This window comes from Tamandua tetradactyla, chromosome 17 (genome assembly GCF_023851605.1).
Source record: "Tamandua tetradactyla isolate mTamTet1 chromosome 17, mTamTet1.pri, whole genome shotgun sequence".
In the NCBI taxonomy this organism is placed as follows: domain Eukaryota; kingdom Metazoa; phylum Chordata; class Mammalia; order Pilosa; family Myrmecophagidae; genus Tamandua; species Tamandua tetradactyla.
The window spans coordinates 36940817-36963354 of record NC_135343.1 but is presented as its reverse complement, the minus strand read 5'-3'; the positions used below and the strand labels follow the sequence as shown (position 1 = coordinate 36963354).

General features: G+C 34.7%; 1 protein-coding gene and 1 pseudogene across 3 annotated transcripts in view; one reads left to right on the top strand and one right to left on the bottom strand.

The window, feature by feature from the left end:
- Positions 1 to 22538, top strand: part of VPS54 (VPS54 subunit of GARP complex) — a 177840-nt gene that overhangs the window by 129759 nt on the left and 25543 nt on the right. For 2 of the 3 annotated variants that reach the window (XM_077134375.1, XM_077134374.1), the window contains exons 12-19: positions 5 to 345; positions 2973 to 3102; positions 3689 to 3870; positions 4343 to 4455; positions 17942 to 18005; positions 20784 to 20889; positions 21777 to 21864; positions 22413 to 22534. In XM_077134375.1, the coding sequence (XP_076990490.1) occupies positions 5 to 345; positions 2973 to 3102; positions 3689 to 3870; positions 4343 to 4455; positions 17942 to 18005; positions 20784 to 20889; positions 21777 to 21864; positions 22413 to 22534 (1146 nt within the window). Of the gene's footprint in view, positions 1 to 4; positions 346 to 2972; positions 3103 to 3688; positions 3871 to 4342; positions 4456 to 17941; positions 18006 to 20783; positions 20890 to 21149; positions 21251 to 21776; positions 21865 to 22412; positions 22535 to 22538 lie in introns of those variants that run through there. The other variant, XR_013164300.1, reaches the window with a different exon arrangement.
- On the bottom strand, positions 5401 to 6645 carry LOC143660898 (rab-3A-interacting protein-like; annotated as a pseudogene).

Sequence of the window (22538 nt, the reverse complement as noted above, 5' to 3'; positions counted from 1 at the left end):
CTAGGCAACATTAAATACCATTCATAGTGTTGTTCTCTCAGTTCTGGACAAAAACCAAAGGATTAGAGAATTGGAGGAGATTTCGCAACAGAAGAATGCTGCAAAAGACAATTCACTGGACACAGAAGTTGCTTATTTAATCCATGAAGGCATGTTTATAAGTGATGCATTCAGTGAGGGTGAATCGGCACCTGTAGCAGTCGACACTGCCTCTCAAAGAAATGCATCTCCAAATAGTGAGCCCTGCAGTAGTGATTCAGTATCTGAACCAGAATGTACTACTGATTCTTCATCAAGCAAAGAGCAGACATCATCATTTGTTACTCCAGGAGGTATAGATATTATGTGAGTATTGTGGCTACTGCCAAATGTATTGATGAGATTTTGAGTCATCTTATTAATGGTTTTAAAATAGAGTTCAGAAACAGACCCACACCTATTTGGATATGGTACTACAGAACGAGGCACTACCATTGATAGACAAGTGATATTTAGCAGTTCCGTATCACTTTAATCCAATTAGAGGTTGAGATATTTTGAGGTTCATCTTCAGTTCCTGTGAGGATTAGTGTATTTAATTATTCACCCTTACTTTTAAGTATCGCCCTTCAGAGCACCGCCCCCAAAGCCTTGGAAATTTAATAAAGTTGCCCTCTGAATTCCATTATTTGTTTTTCTAGTCCATCAAAAGTTTTGTTCAGTTTTTCAACTTCTCATCAGTCTCTTCTGGCATCAGCATTTGCCCAGAGGTCACACAGGCTCACATCTTTTGGGTTTTATTCTTCCTCTGAATCTTAGCTCTGTAATTTAGCACTGCCTTTGTTAGTTCTCTGTTGCCTTCACTAGATTTGTTTATATTTTGTCTTTGCTTTTTTTAAGAGCACAACCCGGAGTTTGCACTCATTGTTTCAGCCAGCATCCAAGTGGGCGAAATGTTGTTACGTGACTATAATTCACTGTAAGGGAGCTTGAGAAATAGTGTCTTTAGTTTGTTGACCATTTGCCCAAATACAACAGTTGTTATGGCAGAAGAGAGAATAGATGTTGAGAGAGAGCTAAAAGTCCATGATACCATTTTCAACTCTTGCAGTCTCATAGTTTTTATACCTTCCATTCCACCTCTGCTGTGGCTCACTCTACACTGGAAGCTTCTCTAGCTTTCTTCAATATCATACTCTTACAGCCTGGTAACATACATTATGTATATAGTTTTTCCTATGTCCCATAGGCACATGAATGTCTGGAAACTACCCAGTTCAAGGGGCAATGGATTAAAAGAGTATATTTACACATGTGGCCCTTATACAAGGGCTCTGGCTATTCCTGTATCAAGTGATTTTGTAATATATAATTATGTCACTAATAGTGCACATATAAAATTGATGTTTGACATTTTTTTCTGTTACTAATAGATTTACCCTATTTTCTTACATTGTCAAAATAATATGTCGTTCTATAAGTTTATTATAGTGCAGTTCTGAGTACAAAGACGTAAAGATTTTTCCAGGTAGAAAATAGGGAAGTTTGGAGATTGTTTTGTTGTTGTCATTATTATTTCCTGTGACCTGAAAATTAGAGTTGCAGCTAGACTTTAAAGATTAGAAATCTTTAAAAAAAAATCAAAAACCCAAATAATTAAATGTCTTTTTTTTTAAATAGTAATATCCCAGTGGGTATTGTCACCCTACTTTTATAAGACCTAAACTGTTTTTATTTGCTATTTTCTATATATGTCTTTGTGAATTGGTAGCATATTAGCAAGAATTCCAAATCCCTAATCATTCTGCTTTATGGTAGGAAATTTTAGAAATTCCTCAGAAAATAAAACTTTAATAATAAATTTAAGTGGACATTTTTGTGGAGCTATATTGAAACAGCATTGGACTGCTTATCCAAAGAAAATGTTTGGAGCAGAGGAAGTTTAGCAGAGTAGAGATAGAATTAGACTAATTGTGAGTGCTAATCCTGCCCTCTTAACCTTGTGATTTTGGTTAGGTCACTTAAATTTTCTAAAATTCAGTGTCTTTATCTGTAAAATAAGTACTTATTTATCTGCCTCAGAGTGTGAGAATTGAACAAGATAATGTTTCTGGGGTCACTTCAAAAAATATTAAGCCCTCTATTATTTCAAAGTATTAATAAATAAATTTAGTTATATTGTAATTTTGAAGGATAGCAAATAACTTTCTCTAATACTATAGCTGTAAGATTTCTCATGTAAGATTTTTGAAAATTGTTTTAATTCAAGCAAAAAAGAGAAGTAATAATATTAAGGCACTTAACCCTGCTCTAGTGACACTAAACTGAACTAAAGACATGAAATCAGTGGTCTTTAAATAAATATACTCTGGGGAAAAAATGGATAAAGAAAGAATGTCTTACATTTCTTCCTCAAATTGGGAAAATTGAATTATATCTTACAAATCCTCTCGTTCAATTGTAACTTCCTTGAGGGCAGTGACTTATTGTACCTCTCCAATGCTTAGACTTAAAACACAGTTAATGTTCAATAAATATTAGTTAAGTTGAACTGAATATTAATAATTATATGTAAAACAAGAGCCTGTTTGTCAGGAAATAAATAACGTTCTTTCCTTCTTCCCCCTTTCACTGTTTGATCTGGAGTACCTGTGCATAACCCCTCCCCTGATACCATTACCACCCTTACCTAAACAAGAATTGTTTTGCTGCTCGTTTTGTAGAATTTCCAATAAAATTTTGAACTTAGTCTTTAAAATAATACAGCAGATGGAGAAAATTATTTTTATGCAAGTTTAGGATAATATATATTTTTATTACCTGAGAATATTTGTGATTCTTTATCACAAAAACCATAAAGTATTTGATACATCCCAGAGTTTTTTCCGTAAATGTGAATTTTACAACTTTCTGTTCTTTTTACTGATATGTCACCTATGGAAAACAATGTGTTCACGATTTTCTCTGACTGAATCTCATTTTATCACTTTCAGGGCCAATGAGGACATGAAATTAACTGACTTAGAGCTTGGAAAGTTGGCAAATAGTGTACAGGAGCTATTGTACAGTGCCTCAGATATATGCCATGATCGAGCTGTCAGATTTCTCATGTCAAGAGCAAAGGTTAGTTGTTTTGATAAAGCTTTAGGTATTTTATATTTCATGCATAGTTTGAAGAACTGGAATTATATATTTGCTTGTGTTCCTCTGTACCCCATAATCCATATTATATTTTTAACACTTAATAAAGTTAACGATATTGTTGGTGTGGTCTGTTAGGGAGCTTTGGGAATATAAAATAACCCTGATAAGAGCAGTAGGAAAATTATTAAAGTATTCTTGTCAAATATGTCATTAAAGGACTTGTTTTCAAATATAATGCCTTATTTAATTTGAGACATGAATATGCTGTTATATACATAAATGTATATTTATTTATTTATTTGTTTTCAAGTTAAACTCCAATTCTGTGAAAATTTTATAGGATGAACTGAATTCATTTGAGCTATAGTATCTATTTAAAGAGATCAGAATCAAATTTAGGCATCCTAAGTTTTTATATTCAATTTCTGAAATTTAATGGAATTTCTTTAAAATGATTAAAAAATAATAAAGTTAAACTTTTTAAACTTATGTAGGTTTTATAGCTCATCCATACTTGGTGTTATACTAGCTCTGATGTGATTTTTGTGTTATCTTTAAAATTTAGGATGGTTTTCTTGAGAAACTAAATTCTACGGAATTCATAACACTTTCTAGATTAATGGAAGCATTCATTTTAGACACTGAACAGATCTGTGGAAGAAAAAGCACATCATTACTTGGAGCACTTCAGAGCCAAGCTAATAAATTTGTAAATAGGTTTCATGAAGAGAGAAAAACCAAGCTCAGGTATCACTATGTCCATTCTACAATTATTTTGCCTTTTTTTTTTTACAAAACACAGTTATATGTGAAAGACGAAAATTAGTTGATTGGCCACCGGAATACTCTGATAAATTCTTCTCTTTTTAATTAAAGGCATATTATGGAATTAAAATCATATTTCTTGACTTCTGAAAGTGGAGTTGGAATATTTATATCTATTGAAGTACTTATTATGAAGATCCTCAGTAGGTTGAAATTTCCTTTCCCACTCAATGCAAAGTAATGTTTTACCAGCCTTTTTTAGTCAGGCTAAGATATATAAAAAGGAAAATATTTGTTAAAGTATTCATGTTGTTTATGAATGATTTATTAGGGTGTTCAGCACTTTAAAAAGTCTTATGTACTCATTTACCTCCTCTTCGTTTCCTTTTCACCCAATGAATATGGCATGGAAATATTATTTAAATTTATCTTCTTTCTTTTTACTTTTGACTAGCCTCCTCTTAGACAATGAACGCTGGAAACAAGCTGATGTTCCTGCAGAATTTCAAGATCTTGTTGATTCTATATCCAATGGAAAAATTGCTTTACCTGAAAAAAAGTCAGGAGGTATGTCTGTTCTTTCACACATTCTCTTCCAGTTTTATATTATGTTTGCTAATTTCATATGAATTTTTTTACTATCATATTTTAATAAGATACATTTTATAATTTGGAACTTATAGATCAAGTAGTTCTATGATCAGTTTATATTTTCAATCCACACACCTTTAGATCCCCTTGACCATACAAACTCCTTATTAACCTTTATATCCCTCTAGTACCCATTGCAATGCTTAACATATAGAAATATGAATGCGTTAATTCAAGTTGTTCAAGAATGTATCTCTGGTATAAAATTGCCATATTAAAGGGGTTCTTTAAATTATAGAGAACAGAATGATTAAAATAGTAACCTTCAAACTTTTTTGCCTGCAGAAGTCTTTCTTCAGATGAAATCTTTTCCAAAGCCTAATATATAGTTGATAACAATAAGGCCATTCTAGTCATGGGATGGAAGCTGTGTACTGTCTACTCAGTCTTCCTCCTTGCATCTCCTAGACTGCTGTGCAGTTTGAAAACTATTATCTAATACAGTTCAGCTAACCCTATATGGCATGTCAGAGCTAGAAGAGAAAGGAAAAACATATTCAATCTAACATGTATTTATTTAGCTTTTTTCAACTATAAATTACAATCACTAGTATACCTGTAATTCTTCTTTATAGTGTGTCAACTAAAGAATAAGCGAACACGTCAAAGGTTAATTTAAAACAGATCGTAGTATTTCATAGTGTAATTTGCAAGAGGGGAAAAACATCTTGGGTCCACTCCTTAGAAATAAATATTAAGTAACCATAAAAATATTTGGACATTGGTCACTTATTCAGAAGGTTCATGCATGTTCCCAGGCAGAACATCAGAGTTCCTCTTTGAAATATCCTAGCGTTGCCAATGTCATTTCTTTTCTCAATTGTATAACTTCTCAAAACGTCTGATCAACATTCTGCTGTTTCATGAGTCCCTGTTGAATATATCAAATATATGTAAAAAAGTTGTATACAGAAGTGATCCTGTACCTACAAAAAGGAGAAATATAATAGTTGCTTGAGTCCTCTAATTTAATTCTGTGTTAACAGGACTTATTCTGGCAAGTAAGAGCACATTTTTTTGGTCTTCCACATTCAACTGCAGAAGCTTTCACAAATCATATCGGTTGTAATCCTACTGGTTCAGTGCTTACAGTATTGTTATCCACAGCCTCCAGAACAGCTGAAGCCAACTTACTTTTTGAGAATGTTAAACATGGAAAGATATCTTTCTGATAAATTTTGTCTAAGAAAGGGCAATGTCCATTGTAGGCTCATCCTTCCAAGATCTGAATTCATTGTACAGAGATGAGTCAGCCTATTTTGCAGTCTTAAAATTGATTATATCACACTGAGGTCCTGATGACTACCACTCAAAGCACTGCTTACACTTTTATTTCTTGTAGGCCCCTTTTTAGAAAGTGTCTTTCCACCTAGCAAAAGCCCTTGTTTGGGTGATGTTGGAAAACTGGGCAATAAAAGTATCTTCAATGTGGCTATATCAGCTTCAAGTACATCAACTTTCCTTGTGCTTCTTTTAGCTGTTTCTCTGTTGTGCCTGCTTGACATTTGCTTCTCTCACCATCTTATGAACTTCCTCAAACAGACTAGCTGTGAGTTTCAATTCCTGTCCAAGTTGATCTGGTACTTTAGAAAGCCTCTCACATTCTTCATCTTTTAATTTTAGTTCCCTCTGAGCTTTTGTAAGTTCTTCCCTGACTTCTAAAACAAGTGGGCTTGGTAAATGGGACAGACTATCAGTACGCAACCCCAAAATCACTGCCATCACAAGTTTTTGTTACTGTAGCACACTGTAAAAATTCCCTTTCTGCATTACGGTTGTCTTTTCTTGTAGTTAATTTAGTTAAACCAGCTGCAACTCCAGAGGTAGAACAGGATGCTTGATCTCTAACATGGATGCAGATACTAGATATTTCTGCACAATTTAAATGTCTGGGGGATGATTACACAAGTCGTGTAGGAAGGTCAGAAACTCTACTGCATTAGCCTGAATGGGTTTAGAACATAAAACTGAAGGATGTGGCCAGTAGATTATGCCTGGTGAGGCAGTCTGTTCTTGGGTTCTGGGTTCAGACATACAAAGAAGGCCTGGAGAAGTAGGTGAAGCAATGTTTACTTCATGGAAGCCTTCCAGTGGGTCTTTAGCCATAGCAAAAACTCATGATAAGATAAACCTAACCAACCTACCACGGCTGTTGCCGTTGTACCACAGTAAAGAGCATGCCCCTAGATACCAGGCGGCCGAGGAAGACGCAGGGCCAACATTGCTGCGCTCAACGTGGTGGTTGTACTACCTTGAGAGCTCATATGAATTTTCAATATTTCTTTAATTGACAATGCCTCTTGAAAAACCTAAAACTAGTTCTCCCAGCTTAGTTAATAAAGTTGATGGGAAAGTATTTATGGTAATTTATAATAATAATTGCAAATATTTATTGAGTGTTAACCATTTGCTTTACCAGCTTATCGTCACAGCTGCCTATGAGGAAAGTACTATTATTAATCTGTTTAACAGTGAGACTTCTTTCAGTGAAGGAGGTCATAGTGACAAGTGCATTATTAACACTTTCTAGACTTCTGCTTTTCCAAGGATAAAAGCAATACATTTAACAATCCCAGTCTTCCCAAATCCTTAAACTCAGCATTGTAGGCATAGAGCATAATCAAATCTGGAATGTTCTCCAACAGATAAGTAATAGCATAGCTATTTTCAAAAAAATGCTGGCTTGATATTCTTTCCTGTATAATCAGACACTCAGTGGCCACAGGTTTAGAAGCCTGCATTAGTCAACATTAAATGAATTTTTTTTGTGCCACAAGTCCATCTAAACTTCCTTTTAAGTCCTTTTTAATATATCCAAGAGAAACCACCTGCTTCATGTTTAATTAGGGCATTAACCTGTAAAGACTTAAACTCCATTTTTAGCAATGCTGACTAAAACTACTGTTGGGGCTCACTGAAGGAAAAGGACAGGAGTAAAAAGGTAAATCACAACAAACCTCTTTAGGTCATATCTCTAGCTGGGATATTTAAAAAAATTAATCTTACCAACCTACATTCTTTTTTTTCAATTGACAAACCAAAACAACATACAAACATGAACATTCTTAACATACAAGCATTCCATACATGGGGTACAATCAATGGCTCACAATATCATCATATGGTAGTATATTCATCATTGTAATCATTTTTTAGAACATTTGCATCACTCCAGAAAAAGAAATAAAAAGAAAAATCTCATACATACCATACCTCTTACCCTTCCTTCTCATTGACCACCAGTATTTCCATCTACCCAATATATTTTAACCTCTGTTCCCCCCATTTTTTTCTATACCCCTTACCTTTCATTCATCACTAGTATTTCAATCTACTCAATTTGTTTTAACATTTTTTCCCCTTATTACTTATTTCTTTTTAATCCATATTTTAACTCATCTTTCCATACCGTAGATAAAAGGAGCATCAGACACAAGGTTTTCACAATCACATAGTCACATTGCAAAAGCTATATCATTATACATTCATCTTTAAGAAACATGGCTACTGGAGCACAGCTCTACAGTTTCAGGCACTTCCCTCTACCTCTCTAAAACATCTTAAACTAAAAAGGGAATTTTTTTTTTTTTTTAGAAAAAGAAATAGCAAGACAACAGAAAAAGAAATAAAATGATAATATAGAGAAAAAAATAAAAATAAAAAATAAAAAATATATATATATAAAAACAAACAAAAAAAACTATAGCTAAGATGCAGCTTCATTCAGTGTTCTAACATAACTACATTACAATTAGGTAGTATTGTGCTGTCCATTTTTGAGTTTTTGTATCTAGTCCTGTTGCACAGTCTGTATCCCTTCAGCTCCAATTACCCATTATCTTACCCTGTTTCTAACTCCTGATGGTCGCTGTTACCAATGACATATTCCAAGTTTATTCTCTAATGTCAGTTCACATCAGTGGAGTGATATTGTAGTGTCAACATTTTTAAATTAAATGTTTTACATTCACATGTGGTGGGGAGTCTTGTCATTAAGGTGTGTGTAATTTTAGAGTCCAGTTAGTTTTCTCCTAACTAGACTGCACTTGACTTCATAGTAGAAAATGCAATGCCACATTATACCTTGCATAAGTCCTCATTCTACCACATGTTAACTAACCCCTCTAGCTGATAATGCAGACACTAATGGGGGATATTATTTGTAAGGGCTCTAGAATATACAAGTTTTTCATACCAGCATCATCTGTTACTAATAATCTGAACTAGTTAATGCAGCTTTTCATTGTGTTGTGGTTGGTCTCATAACTAGGTTGTTTTTCTCCTCTACGGAGAGGAAACAATACCGAAGTTCTTTTCCTTGTGGAGTTTGTATTATAGAAACCCTTAGTAAACTTGCTGTGGGAGAAGGGCACACGGCTCCAGCTTACCAAATTTTTGCAAATTTAATGTCGGGTTAGGTTACATCTAGTATACTGTCCTGAGAAAAATCACTTTTATAGAGATGGCCTTCAAAGTGGTTTTAAAATTTATCATCTTCTATTGAAGTTTATAGGTCAATTATGTGTGTTGACTAAATTTACAAATGAACTTTATTTGTAATAAAGGAATATTATGCAGCTTTAAGACAGAATAAACTTATGAAACATGTAATAACATGGATGGACCTAGAGAACATTATGCTGAGTGAGACTAGCCAAAAACTAAAGGACAAATACTGTATGGTCCCACTGATGTGAAAAGGGTATATTTATATAATGCATAAGAATAACCTCCAGGATAACCTCTCAACTCTGTTTGAAATCTCTCAGCCACTGACACTTTATTTTGTCTCATTTCTCTCTTCCCCCTTTTGGTCAAGAAAGTTTTCTCAATCTCTTGATGCTGAGTCGCAGCTCATTCTAGGATTTCTGTCCCACGTTGCCAGGGAGATTTACACCCCTGGGAATCATGTCCCACGTAGAGAGGCGGAGGACAGTGAGTTTGCTTGCTGTGTTGGTTGAGAGAGAGATAGGCCACATCTGAGCAACAAAAGAGGTTCTCTGGGGGTGACTCTTAGGCCTAATTTTAAGTAGGCTTACCCTGTCCTTTGTAGGAATAAGCTTCACAAACCCCAAGACTGAGGGCCCTGCTTTTTTATTTCATTGTCCCCACTGCTTGCAAGCATATAAGGAATTCTCCAAATGGGGAAGTTGAATTTTCCCCCTTTCTTGCCATTCCCCCAAAGGGACTTTGCAAATATTTTTTAATTCACTGTTCAAATCACACTGAACACCCTGCAATATTGACATTCCTTTTTTTCCTCATGCAAAAACATTTTAAAATTTGTATATTCAGTCGCTTTCATTATACACTCTAGACATTCCTAGATTATACCATCTAGTCTTTATTATCTATCTTTCCTTACCAGACCACGTTCTGAAAGTTAATGCCACTAGTTTTCTGAAGAGCAAATACAGATGGCTCAAAAGCACATGAAGAGATGCTCATTTTAATTAACTATAAGGGAAATGCAGATCAAGACTACAATGAGATATCACCTCACAACTAAAAGAATGGCTGCTATTAAACAAAGAAGAAACTACGAATGTTGAAGAGGATATGGAGAAATAGGGACACTTATGCACTGTTGGTGGGAATGTATAATGGTACAGCTGTTATGGAAGACAGTTTGGCAGTTTCCTTAGGAAACTAAATATTGAGTTGCACTATGACCCAGCAATAGCACTACTTGGTATATACTCAGAAGAGCTGAAAGCAGTGGCACAAACAGACATTTGCACACCAATGTTCATAGCAGCATTATTCACAATCGCACAATGTGTACACAAATTATACACAATTTGTCTATACAAATGTGGTATATTAATACAATGGAATATTATGTAGCAGTAAGATGAAATGACATTCCGAAGCACATGACAAGGTAGATGAGCCTTGAGGACATAATGCTGAGTGAAATAAGCTAGAAAAAGGATAGATACTCTATGACTCCTTTTATGACCATGGTAAAGGTAAAATCGGAGCTTTATAATACAGAATATAGGGGTCTTAGAGATACATAAGCTAGAGATGGGTGAATTGTTAGCTAATGAGGTTGAACTCAAATGTAAAGGAATAGATAGAAGTGAAGGCAGGTCTCTAGTGGGTCTATAAGTAATATTACCATATTGAAGGTGAACATGATTGGAACTATGTGTCCCACTGATTAACACTAGAAATATAAATAACTTCTTGCAAGGACTACTTCAAAGGCATGATTTGTGTACAAAGAGTGTTTAAGTCCAGGGTAAAGGGGGAAAACTGCTATTGCATGCTATAGGCTATGTTTAACAGGAAAGCATCAGCAGCACCAGGGGTAAATAATGGGGGGAGGGACAAGTGTTAAGGGAAGGTTAGATCTCCTATTTGGTGAGGGTATGTTTATTGATTATCTTTCTCTTGGGAACAATGAAATTATCTAAAATTGAGAATGTTGTTGGAGTGTGGACTTTGGGCATTATACATGATGCCTAATGAATGCAGGTGGCTGAAGGATGCATTGACTGAGAAGTTGATGGCGAATGATGGTGTTTACTTTTGATTGAATATTGTACAGCTACAAAAAGGAACGAAGTCGTGAAGCAAGCAGTGATGTGAATGAACCTGAGGGACATTTGATGAGGCAAAATAAGCCAGAAATGAAAGAACATTTGTTGTAATGTCTCCTTTAGAGAATGTTTATAAGAAAACAGGGGCCTATACTATAAGCTCTTATAGCAGACACATTTAGTCCAGAGTGGTAATTATTATTCTTGGATTTTGGGAGGCATTTTATATACATATAACCTGGTATTTATAGATAAGAGCAAAGCATGGTTGGGATTAAGAATTCAGAACACAGGGGTAAGGAAAACATGGTCTGTATTTCAGAACCGTATGTACTCTTTGAGGCCAAAGGAAGAAAGGTTTATTTCTTCCAGAACCTAAATTTTCTGTCACATATAATCTAATTCAACCTATCTGGACAGCTTATTTGATCAATTGAAACAGAGAGTCCAGAATAAGAATGAGGGCCTTTAATCCTGTATAACTTAATGTAATGCCTGGATACATCCTAGAATATATTAAACAGATAATAAAAAAGTATTGGCAAAGTCCCTTGAGGGAATATGGAACTATCAAACTTTACTACTGAGGAAACCATTGATACTGTGTCAAATATTAGGGATACACAAATCAGTAGGCCAAGCCCTTGATCTTGAGACTTACTTTTGTGAAGCTTATGTATGTAGTAGAGAAGCCTAAGAGTTACTTCTGGAGGACCTCTTTTGTTACTTAGATGTGGTGTCACTCTCTCTAAGCCCAACTCTGCAAATGAAATCATTGCTGTTCCCCCAGAGTGAAAATCTCCCTGGCAGCATGGGTACCATCCCTGGTACTGTGGGATCAACAATGCCATCCTAACCAAAAGGGGGAAAAGAAGTGTAACAAATAAGATACCAGTGACTGAGAGAGTTCAGATAGAGTCTAGAGACTATTCTGAAGGTCACTGTTACACAAGCTTCAGTTGAACATTGCTACCTATCATAACTTGCCAAACCCCAACCAAGACCATTCCAGCCAATCCTAAAGACCTAGGGCATTATATAAGATTCTTCAAAGGTTCCATGGACTACAGTAACTTTCCAGAAACCTACAACCTCCAGATGGGTCCCTGGAGGGGACCTGAAACCTAGAGGGCCCCGCCTCTCAAGACCATCAGCTAGTTCATCTCCCTACCCCATCTTATTGATGGCCCCTTCCAACATGAAAAAGTTAGAATGGCCATAGCCCAAATACTCCTTAAGAAAGGGATAGAAAGATCAAAGGTGATGGTGGAGTTATATAGAGAAGGTAGGGTTTAACAAACGAATGTGATTGCCAAATTTATTAAATTGATATTTCTTTTAGTCCCCAGTATCTTAGAGCAGCTCGAAGTAAAAACCTAAAAGTGTGGAATAGTAACCCATGCCAAACTCTGAAATCTGTTCTCCAACTAATTGTTGTTCTGTGCTTTGAAATTTATTGCTTTTTTGTATATATGTTATTTTTCACCAAAAAGAATAAAAAAGTCAATTGTGATGATAAACATTTATTCCTTCTAGCCTTCTATGTTCTGGAACAGTTAGAAGGGAAAATCTGAGATGATGGTAGTCCATGACAAGCTCTGGGACCTGTCCTGTAATTACTTGTTGAACACTAGTGCCTTTTTCTTTCTTTTCATTGTATATATATATTATATTATACAATTTAAAAAAGTTATGCCACTAGTAACAATCAACAGCAGGAAAAATAAATCTGCTAACCACCAGTCCACTCATTAGCAAAAGCAGTTTAACGCAAATACTGAGACCAAAGTATAAATACAATCGAACCAAACTGCCCCATCCACCTCAACCACCAGGAAGAAAGAGAGGAAAAACTGCTTAAAGAAACAATAACAAAACTTAAGTATCTCTTAGGAGAATAATAATGGTCCAGCTCCTGAAACAGTGCTCAGACGGACTAAAGGTGGAGTGAAGCCAATATTTAGGGATAAGTATCCCACAAATAGTCTTTAAAAACCCAAAGTGGGCAGGCCCCAGTGGCTCACCTGCCATGCTGGAGACCCGGGTTCAATTGCTGGTGCCTGCTCATGCAAAAAAAAAAAACCGAGAGTACCACAAATACACTAACTAGACTATCAGTTAGAGAACAAGATGCTGCTACTGCTTCTTTTTCTCTTTTGAATATACAGTATTTTGTAGGCTCTGCCCTTCAGTGTGAAAGCAGGACATTTGAAAAATTAGCTAAAAAATTTTAAATTATTTGACACCCAAATCTTTGGGACCATATGCCTTAACTGTGAAACTAAACATACCTGTACCTTCAAACAGAGATGAGAGGTTATCCTGGAGGTCATTCTTATGCATTATATAGATATTACCTTTTTAGTTAAGGTGTATTGGAGAGGCTGGAGGGAAGTGCCTGAAAATGTAGAGCTGTGTTCCAGTAGCCATGTTTCTTGAGGATGATTGAATAATGATACAGCTTTGGCAATGTGTGATTGTGAAAACCTTGTGTCTGATGTTCCTTTTATCTATGGTATGGACAGATGAGTAAAACATATGGATTAAAAATAAACAAATAAAAAATGATCATGGTGATAAATACACAACTCTGTGATTAATGTTAGCCATTTATTATATAATATGGTTGGACTGTGTGTGTGTGGATAGTTCTCAATAAATATATTTTAAAATAAAAAAAAAATGATTCACCAAATTCGCAGGTTACAAGAGCACCCCCCAAATCATTTATATATGCAAGCAATATTTATATATGCAAGCAATATTTATATATGCAAGCAATATATATGCAATCATTTATATATGCAAGCAATTAACAACAGCAGGAAGAAATCAAGAAGAAAATTCCATTCACAATAGCAATGAAAAGAATCAAATAGTTAGGAATCTAACCAGAATGTAAAGAAATTGTTTACCAAGTACTGCTAAAATGTAAATTTTAGCAATTTATACATTGCTAAAAAAAAAATTGATGAACTAAATAAATGAAAGGACATTCCAAGTTCATGGATTGGAGGACTAAATTCTGCCCAAAGCAATTTACAGATTCAGTGCAATCCCAATCAAAATTACTACAAACAGGTTTGTCCAGAGTGATGCCCAGATAAATCACAGAGCAATTTGAACAGTAAATAGGGAAGTATTTGCAGAGTCTCCTAGGGGGAAATCTGGTGAGAAAGGGGGAAAATTCAACTTCCCCAAGTGGAGAATTCTTGATATTCTCACAGGCAGTGGGGACAGCCAAAGCAATAGGCCAAGCCTCCAATCTTGGAGTTTGTTCATATGAAACTTAATCCCACAAGGGATAGGCTAAACCTACTTAAAATTAGGCCTAAGAGTCACACACAGGAGAACTTGTTCTGTTGCTCAGATGTGGCCTCTCTTTCGGCTGACACAGCAAGCAAACTCACTACCCTCCCCCTCTCTACATGGGAAATGACTCCCAGGGGTGTGAACCTTCCTGGCAACGTGGGACAGAAATCCTAGAATGAGCTGGAACTCAACATCAAGGGATTGAGAAAATCTTCTTGACCAAAAGGGGAAAGAGCGAAATGAGCCAAAATAAAGTGTCAGTGGCTGAGAGATTCTAGAGTTGACAGGTTCTCCTGGAGGTTATTCTTACGCATTAAATAGATATCATCTTGTTAGTCAAGTTTTAATGGAGAGGCTGGAGGGAACTGCCTGAAAATGTGGAGCTGTGCTCTTGTGGCCATGTTTCTTGAAGATAATTGTGATGATATGGCTGTTGCAGTGTGACTGTGTGGTTGTGAGAGCCTTGTGTCTGATGTTTCTTTTGTCTACCTTATTGATGGACAAATAAATAAAATAATATGGGTTAAAAATAAATAAATAATAGGGGGAACAAATGTTAAAATAGATTTAGTAGGTTGAAATGCTGGTGGTTGGTGAAGGGGAGGGGATAAGGGGCATGGTATGTATGAATTTTTTTCTGTCTTTATCTCTTTCTGAATTGATGCAGATGTTCTAGGAAATGATCGTGATGATGGATATACAACTATGTGATGATAGTGTGAGTTATTGATTATATAACAAGAATGGAATGATCATATGATAAGAATGTTTGTGTTTGGATGTGGTTATGTATCATAAATAAAAAATAAATTAATTTAAAAAAGAAAGGGAGGAGTAAGGGGTTATGGTATGTATGAATTTTTTTCTGTTGTCTTTATTTCTTTTTCTGAATTGATGCAAATGTTCTAAGAAATGATCATGATGATGCATATACAACTATGTGATGATATTGTGAATTACTGATTATATATGTAGAATGGAATGATCATATGTTAGTGTTTGTGTTTCTTGTCATATATTTTTAAAAATTTTTAAATTAATAAAAATATTTTTTAAAAAGTATATTCAAAAAAACAAATGGGGGAACAAATGTTAAAATAAATTTAGTAGATTGAAATGCTAGTGATGAATGAAAGGAAGTGGTAAGGGGTATAGAAAAAAATAGGGGAAACAAAGGTTAAAATATATTGGGTAGATGGAAATACTAGCAGTCAGTGAGGGAAAGGGGTAAGGGATATGGTATGTATGAGGTTTTTTTCTTTTTATTTCATTTTCTGAATTGATGCAAATGTTCTAAGAAATGATCATAGCGATGAATATACAACTATGTGATGATAATGTGAGTTATTGATTATATACCAAGAATTGAATGAGCATATGGTAAGAATGTTCGTGTTTGTTATTATGTTAAAAAAAATTTTTAATAAAAAAAAAGATTTAGTCAAGTCCCTGTCTTCAAAAAATTTATAGCCTGTTAGATATAATGAATTGTTATTAGAAATTATATCTCCCTGGACTATTTTTCTTGAAAGAGAAGAGGAAATAGAAGCATCACTTTTTTTTTTCTAATTATAAAGCCCACATATTTATTTTATCCGCCCAGTAAAACTGTTATGCTTTTACAATTGCATTTCTAAATATTAGACTTCCTTTTTTCCCCTTTTGTTTAATTGTTTAGTTTGTCCTATTATAAAGTTATCAGACATTTGTGTATTAAACAAGTGAGAAAAGTTTAAATAAAAAACACTTGCATCCCATTTCACTACAGCCCCTTCCAACATGAAAAAGTGAGAATGGACATAGCCCATATACCCCTAAGGAATGGGAGAAAGATCATAGGTGATGGTGGTGTTATACTGAGAAGGTAGGGTTTAACAAATGAGTATGATTGCTGAATCATTATACTGATATTTCTTTTAGTCTGCAGTATCTTAGAGCAACTAAAAATAAAAACATAAAATTGTGGAATTGCAACCCACATCAAACTCTGAAATCTGTTCTATGACTAATTGTTGTGATGTGCTTTAAGATTTATTGCTTTTTTGTATATGTGTATATCATACGCAAAAAAGTCTATTGTGATGATAAATGCATAGCTAAATGATGATATTGTGAACCATTGATTGTACGCTTTGGATGATTTCATGATATGTGAATATATAATATATATCAATAAAAAATAAAATAAAAACACTTGGCCTTCCCTTTCTGATTAAAAAAAATTATAACATAATAAAACTGACAACAAAAATAAAATGAACGTATATAGATAGCTACAAGTTTGTTCCCCCACACTATTTGCTGTGGTTGTGGTGACTTGACAGACTTAAAGAGCTTTAACACCATAATTGCTAATCCTTCTAAAAATATCACTATGAAAATAATTATCTTGTCATATGTTAAAGAATGTATCAATGTTAGAAATAACAGTGAAACATCTCTATACATGGACAAAATTTGTATCTATAAATGATCTAGAAATACTGAAATTGAAAGAAAATTCAGTGGGAATTAGATTGAACCTTTTTTTTTTCTCTGTCAAACTGTTTAGCTTCCAGTAACCAGAAGAGGAGGGAGGTACCTTGGTAGGGACATAATATTTTCTCTTGTGCTACCAGATTGAAACATCACTTCTTAAGAACTCAAACGAACATGAAGCTTAGAAAACATGATAATTTGTCCATGGTTATTTGATGAATTTGGCTGACCCAGGGTAGTAAACTCATTCACTTTTTTTTTTTTTCCTTTTGGTATGCTGTGCTGTAGGGGTCACATTTCATTCTTTTCAATGTGAATGTCCCATTATTGCAGCACCATTTGTTTGTTTACTTTTTTATTTTTTATCTTTTGAGTGCATAGGCTGGAGGTTGAACCCTAGTCTCCCACATGAACGCCGAGTATTCTACCACTGGAGTATCCATGAACTTCTAATCTTGTTCACTTTTGTTTTCACCTCAACATGCTGATTTTGTTTTATACTTATAAGAAATACCACATGCTAAAAAGAGTAACTTCTGGGTTGAAATCTTAAGAATTAAATGTAAAATTTCTCCAAAAATTTAGAAATTTTTATTGTAATAGTAAAAATCAAGAAAAAGCAATCAGTTGAGATGGTGATTCTGCTTTTCCAAAGTACAGCTTTTTTCTTTTCTTTCTTTTTTTTTTTTTTACTGTTTATTGATCATCTATCATGTGCCAAGCCTAGAGAATAGGTATTTTATAGTCATTATTTCTACCATTAACAACATCCTTGAATGGGATAGATATGTTTTCTGCAATTAATGGATAAGGACATTGAAGCTCAGAGAGGTTGTTATACATCTAGTAATTGGCAGTGTTGGGAATCAAATTCAGATCTCTGACTCTAAACCTAATATACTTTATTTACAGTGTACCAAATTGCTTCCCAAGAAGTAGATATTTATTTTCAGAATAAGATTCGTTCCAAGCTCTAAATGCAACTATCTTCTTCAGCTTTTTCCTAGTTTAAGTTTTTTCTCCCATCTTTTACCCTTCTCTTTCTTATTTGCTTTGCTATTTAGCTACGGAAGAAAGGAAACCAGCCGAAGTTCTCATTGTTGAGGGACAACAGTATGCTGTTGTTGGGTGAGTGATTTTTTATTTTTGTTTTTATTAGTTGAGTCAATTATTTAAAATGTAGACCTTCTAGTCCGCTTTTGAAGTAAATTGGAAATTTTCTATTAAAAATTATATATCTTGCAAAGACTTTAAAGGAAATTTTATGGATTTGTTTTTCTTTGATATATTCTATAGTATGCTGTGCCCATTTGGGATTGCACTGGCTTAACAAAATGGAGTTGATTTTTCTCATATAACAAGAACTCTAGAGGTGGATGTAGTAATTCTGTGATGTTATTACTATCTGGCTCTCTCTTTTTTTTTCTACAGCTTTCTTAATGTGTAGTATAGCATAGTATTTAAAGTTGTGGGCTGTGGAGACTGACTGCTTAGGTTAGAATCCCAGGGGGCTCTATTCCTCTCTTGTTACCACAGAGATGTGTACCTTGGTTTCCTCATTTGTGAAATAAAATATGGATAATTGTGCTATACCATAGAATTATTGTAAAAATGAAACAGTACATGTAAAGCATTTAAGCACAGTTCCTAGTCCTAATAAATTAATAGTTATTGGTTGTTATTTTCATCATCATCATCATTTGAGCCATTAGACCTTGCACTCTTCCACCAATAAGGGTATCTCAAATTCAATTTAAGTAAAAAAATATAAATTCCAGAGTTGTCTGTCTGATGCTACATGCCTTTTATTAAATAATTAAAATAGTATTTTCGTATTTCGTAACAGCACATCACAGTTTAAATATTTTTATACATATGGTTTTATTTGATCTTTACAAACCACTTTGTGAAAAAGACTTAGTTTGCAAGCTGCCAGAATGCGATATGCCAGAAACAGAATGACTTTTAAAAATGGGAATTTATTAAGTTACAAATTTACAGTTCTAAAGCCATGAAAATGTCCAAATTAAGGCACCAACAATTGTTACCTTTCCTCAAGAAAGGCTGATGAAATTTGTGATTTCTCTCTCAGCTGGAAGGGCACATGGTAAAGTCTGCTAGCTTTCTTTCCCAGCTTCTTGTTTCATGAAGCTCCCCCAGGCGTGTTTTCTTTCTTCCTCTCCAAAGATTCCAGACTGCATGGGCTCTCATGGCTCTAAAGTTTTTTCCAAAATGGTTTCCTCTTAAAGGGCACTAGTAAGCAACCCACCTTGAATGGGTAGAGACACATCTCCGTGGAAACCATCTAATCAAAAGTTACCACCCACAATTGCGTGCATCACATCTCTATGAATAATGAAACAGCTCCCATCCAGCAATAGTGAATGAAGATTAAAGGACATGGCTTTTCTGGGGTACACCATAGATTTAAACCAGCACAAGGGCATTTTAGAGATTATTGCTGCTTTCTACAGTTAAGAAAATTGAAGTTTAGAGGGTTAAGTGGTTAACATAAAGTGACCCAGATAGAGCCAGAATTAGAATCTAAGTCTAGTTCTTGATATCTAAACCAGCGTTCATTTTCACTTCTCTTTTTTTGCTTCTTGTCATTGTATAAGTCTTTTCTGAGTAGTCACACCCTCTAGGAAGAATGGGTTATTTTCTCCTTATAACTCTATGTGCCTCTATCATGGCACTTACCACAGTATATTAGAATGTTTTATTAATGTATGTGTCTCCCTAGTTAGTCTCTGAGCTCCTCGAAGGTGGGGATCATGTCTTACCATTTTTGTTTTTCTTGACACCTACAAAGCACTCAAGAAGTATGTGTGGAATTGATGCCTTTTTTTTCAGTTTATATTATCTAAGACTAAACTACACAAGTCCCAAGCTGAAGCTTCCATCCTTTCTCCTTTGGAGTCTTTTCCTCTTCCTAGTAGGGCAAAGCTTTTTTCCCACCCTCTCTTCAATCTAATTATGCTTTCCCTTCTTAACCACCCACGTCATGTTGCTTTTCAAGTTCTTGATATAAATGGGTCCTTTTTCCCTCTGACTGTTTATAGTTAAAGAGTTTTCTGGCTCTTTAGGCAAAGAGGTTACTGTCCTAAGACAGAACTCCCTGGCTAAACGGAAACATTATATGTTCTAAAGGACTACAAAAGAAGCCATGGAGCTCATTTCTAATAAAGCAGTCTTGAGCCACTAGTTCCTAATATCCTTCAGACTTTTATAAAACATTATTTTACATGGCTCTCTCATTTCTGAGCATCTCAGTGAACTTCGATATCCTATAATGACTCTTTCCCCCTCTATTTCAACCTTATCTAACCTCCCAGTAGTGAGTCTTTTTAATCTCAGCATATGTCCTGCCATTGAGCTAACTTTATCATCTTTGGAGTTGTGACCTACCATTAAACTTCCTAGAAGCCATTGCAGTTTCTCTTTCATCACACTTAGAAACTTGGACTAAGTTTCCTTCATTAATTCAACATTTATAATTCAGGGCCTACTGTGTACACTAGGTAGACTTTGTGTCAATTTTTCTGAATGTCCAAGGAATATGATATCTGTTATATTGGAGAAAGTTCCTTAATAAGAATGCTACACAAAGAATGAGGTACCTGCAGCAAAAATTTAGGGAGTCATTCATCCTCAGGGTCATGTGATGGCCAGCCCTGCATGCATGGTCCTGAGAATGAATGCTTCTTTAAATTTTGTGCCCTAGGCACCTCTCTGGCCCCATCCTTGTCCCAACCCTGCTGCTCATGTAGGCAAAGCACATAATTTAACAGTTAGTAAAATCATTGTATCCTCAGAAATCCATTATACTGCTAAGTAATTAGGTTTTTATATGTCAAATCAGTTTTATTTTTCTTGTTCTGACTACTGACTTTTCTTTTCTTATAGAACTGTATTGCTGTTAATAAGAATTATCCTTGAATATTGCCAGTGTGTGGATAACATCCCATCTGTTACTACAGACATGCTTACTCGTCTGTCAGACTTATTGAAGGTGTGTATGATTTCACCTTGTGGAAATTTATTGGAAGGAATAGTTCATTAAGGTGTGACTAATCTTTCAGCACAAGACATTTCAAGGTCAAGTTATGTTTAAGACATTGATTTTGTGACATTAGATTGTGGTTGAATCACAACATGTTACTGGAAAAAAAAAAAGCTGCCTGCGTCCTTCTCACTCCACATTTAGTGATTCCTCATTACACCCATAGAGTTGTTAATGACATTGGAGACAGGAGATGATTTGTTCGTTAGGTGCTGAACATGACTGAGGCCACTTAGGTCAAAAAACCTGGACTGGTTTCAAATGTGCATGGAAGGAATTCACTGAACTTTACAAAATTCATCTCACTAAGGTTAGAGATTTTTCTTAAATCATTCTTTCAGAACTATTGATGTAAAATGAAAATGTGGTGATAGTTTTATTCAGCCATTTTCTATAAGCAATTTTTTTTAACTGCAATGATAGAGTTAAGGTTTTATTTTTGTCAAACTTCTAATCTTGATTAATTCTGTCCTGTACTTGAGTTGTCATGTTTTAGTCCGGAAAGATTTTTGTTACCCTTTTGAAGATAGGGGTGTCCAATAACAGTGACTAAAACTGAACTGGTTTTGTGAATGAAAACTAAAGATTAATTTCTGAACAATTGATTTTTAGAATTTCTTAACTTTTCTTTTCTACCAGACAGTAAATATTACCATTTAGAAGATGTTATTTTTTTAATCTTTATTTAAATAGATACAAATTGCTTCTGCTAGAAAATTTATTTGGTCCTTGAATGGGAGGAAAGAGGAATGTATTTTTAGAACTGCTAACAATTGTCAGCATATAAGGAATAGTTTTTAATAAATTGTTGGTTGTTTTTTTTTCTTCTTTGTTAGTACTTCAATTCAAGGAGTTGCCAGTTAGTCCTTGGAGCTGGTGCATTGCAAGTTGTTGGACTAAAAACAATAACTACAAAAAATTTGGGTATGGATTCTTACGTTTAATTTGCATGCTGAGATGTTACAGTGATGTCTCTATACTCATATTTTTATTATCCTTGATAATTTTATGACCTATCCAATGACTCTAAAAGTGGCAGATGCTACCTTACTTTTTACTGTATTGTCATGATTGAAAAATTAACCTCTGGGGAAAATGTTATGGGGAATTTCCACTGTAACAAGTATAAATTATTTAGAAGTTTTACCACTCTAGGAAATGTTAAAATGTAATATAGATGATATGCTTTAGGATGAAAGGTATCTGAATGCCAGTTGTCCTGTAGTGTCCTTATAATGTTTACAACTTAAGTCCATGAACTACTATATGGAAAGAGCAGTATGTTCATTACATTATTTAGTACTAAATGATTTTCTTAAACAAAATGATGCTGGCTTCTACTTCCGTGTTCCTTTGTGAAATAAACTGGAGTCTTTATAGCATTGACGTTTTTCACTTGATAATTGGATAATTAAAGTCAACTAATAGGCTTTTTTGTTTCTCCGTGATGTATCCATTTCCTGGATCTGCAGCTCTTTCTTCACGCTGTCTGCAGTTAATTGTGCACTACATTCCTGTAATACGGGCTCATTTTGAAGCTCGACTGCAGCCTAAGCAGTATAGCATGCTTAGGCATTTTGATCATATCACTAAGGTAC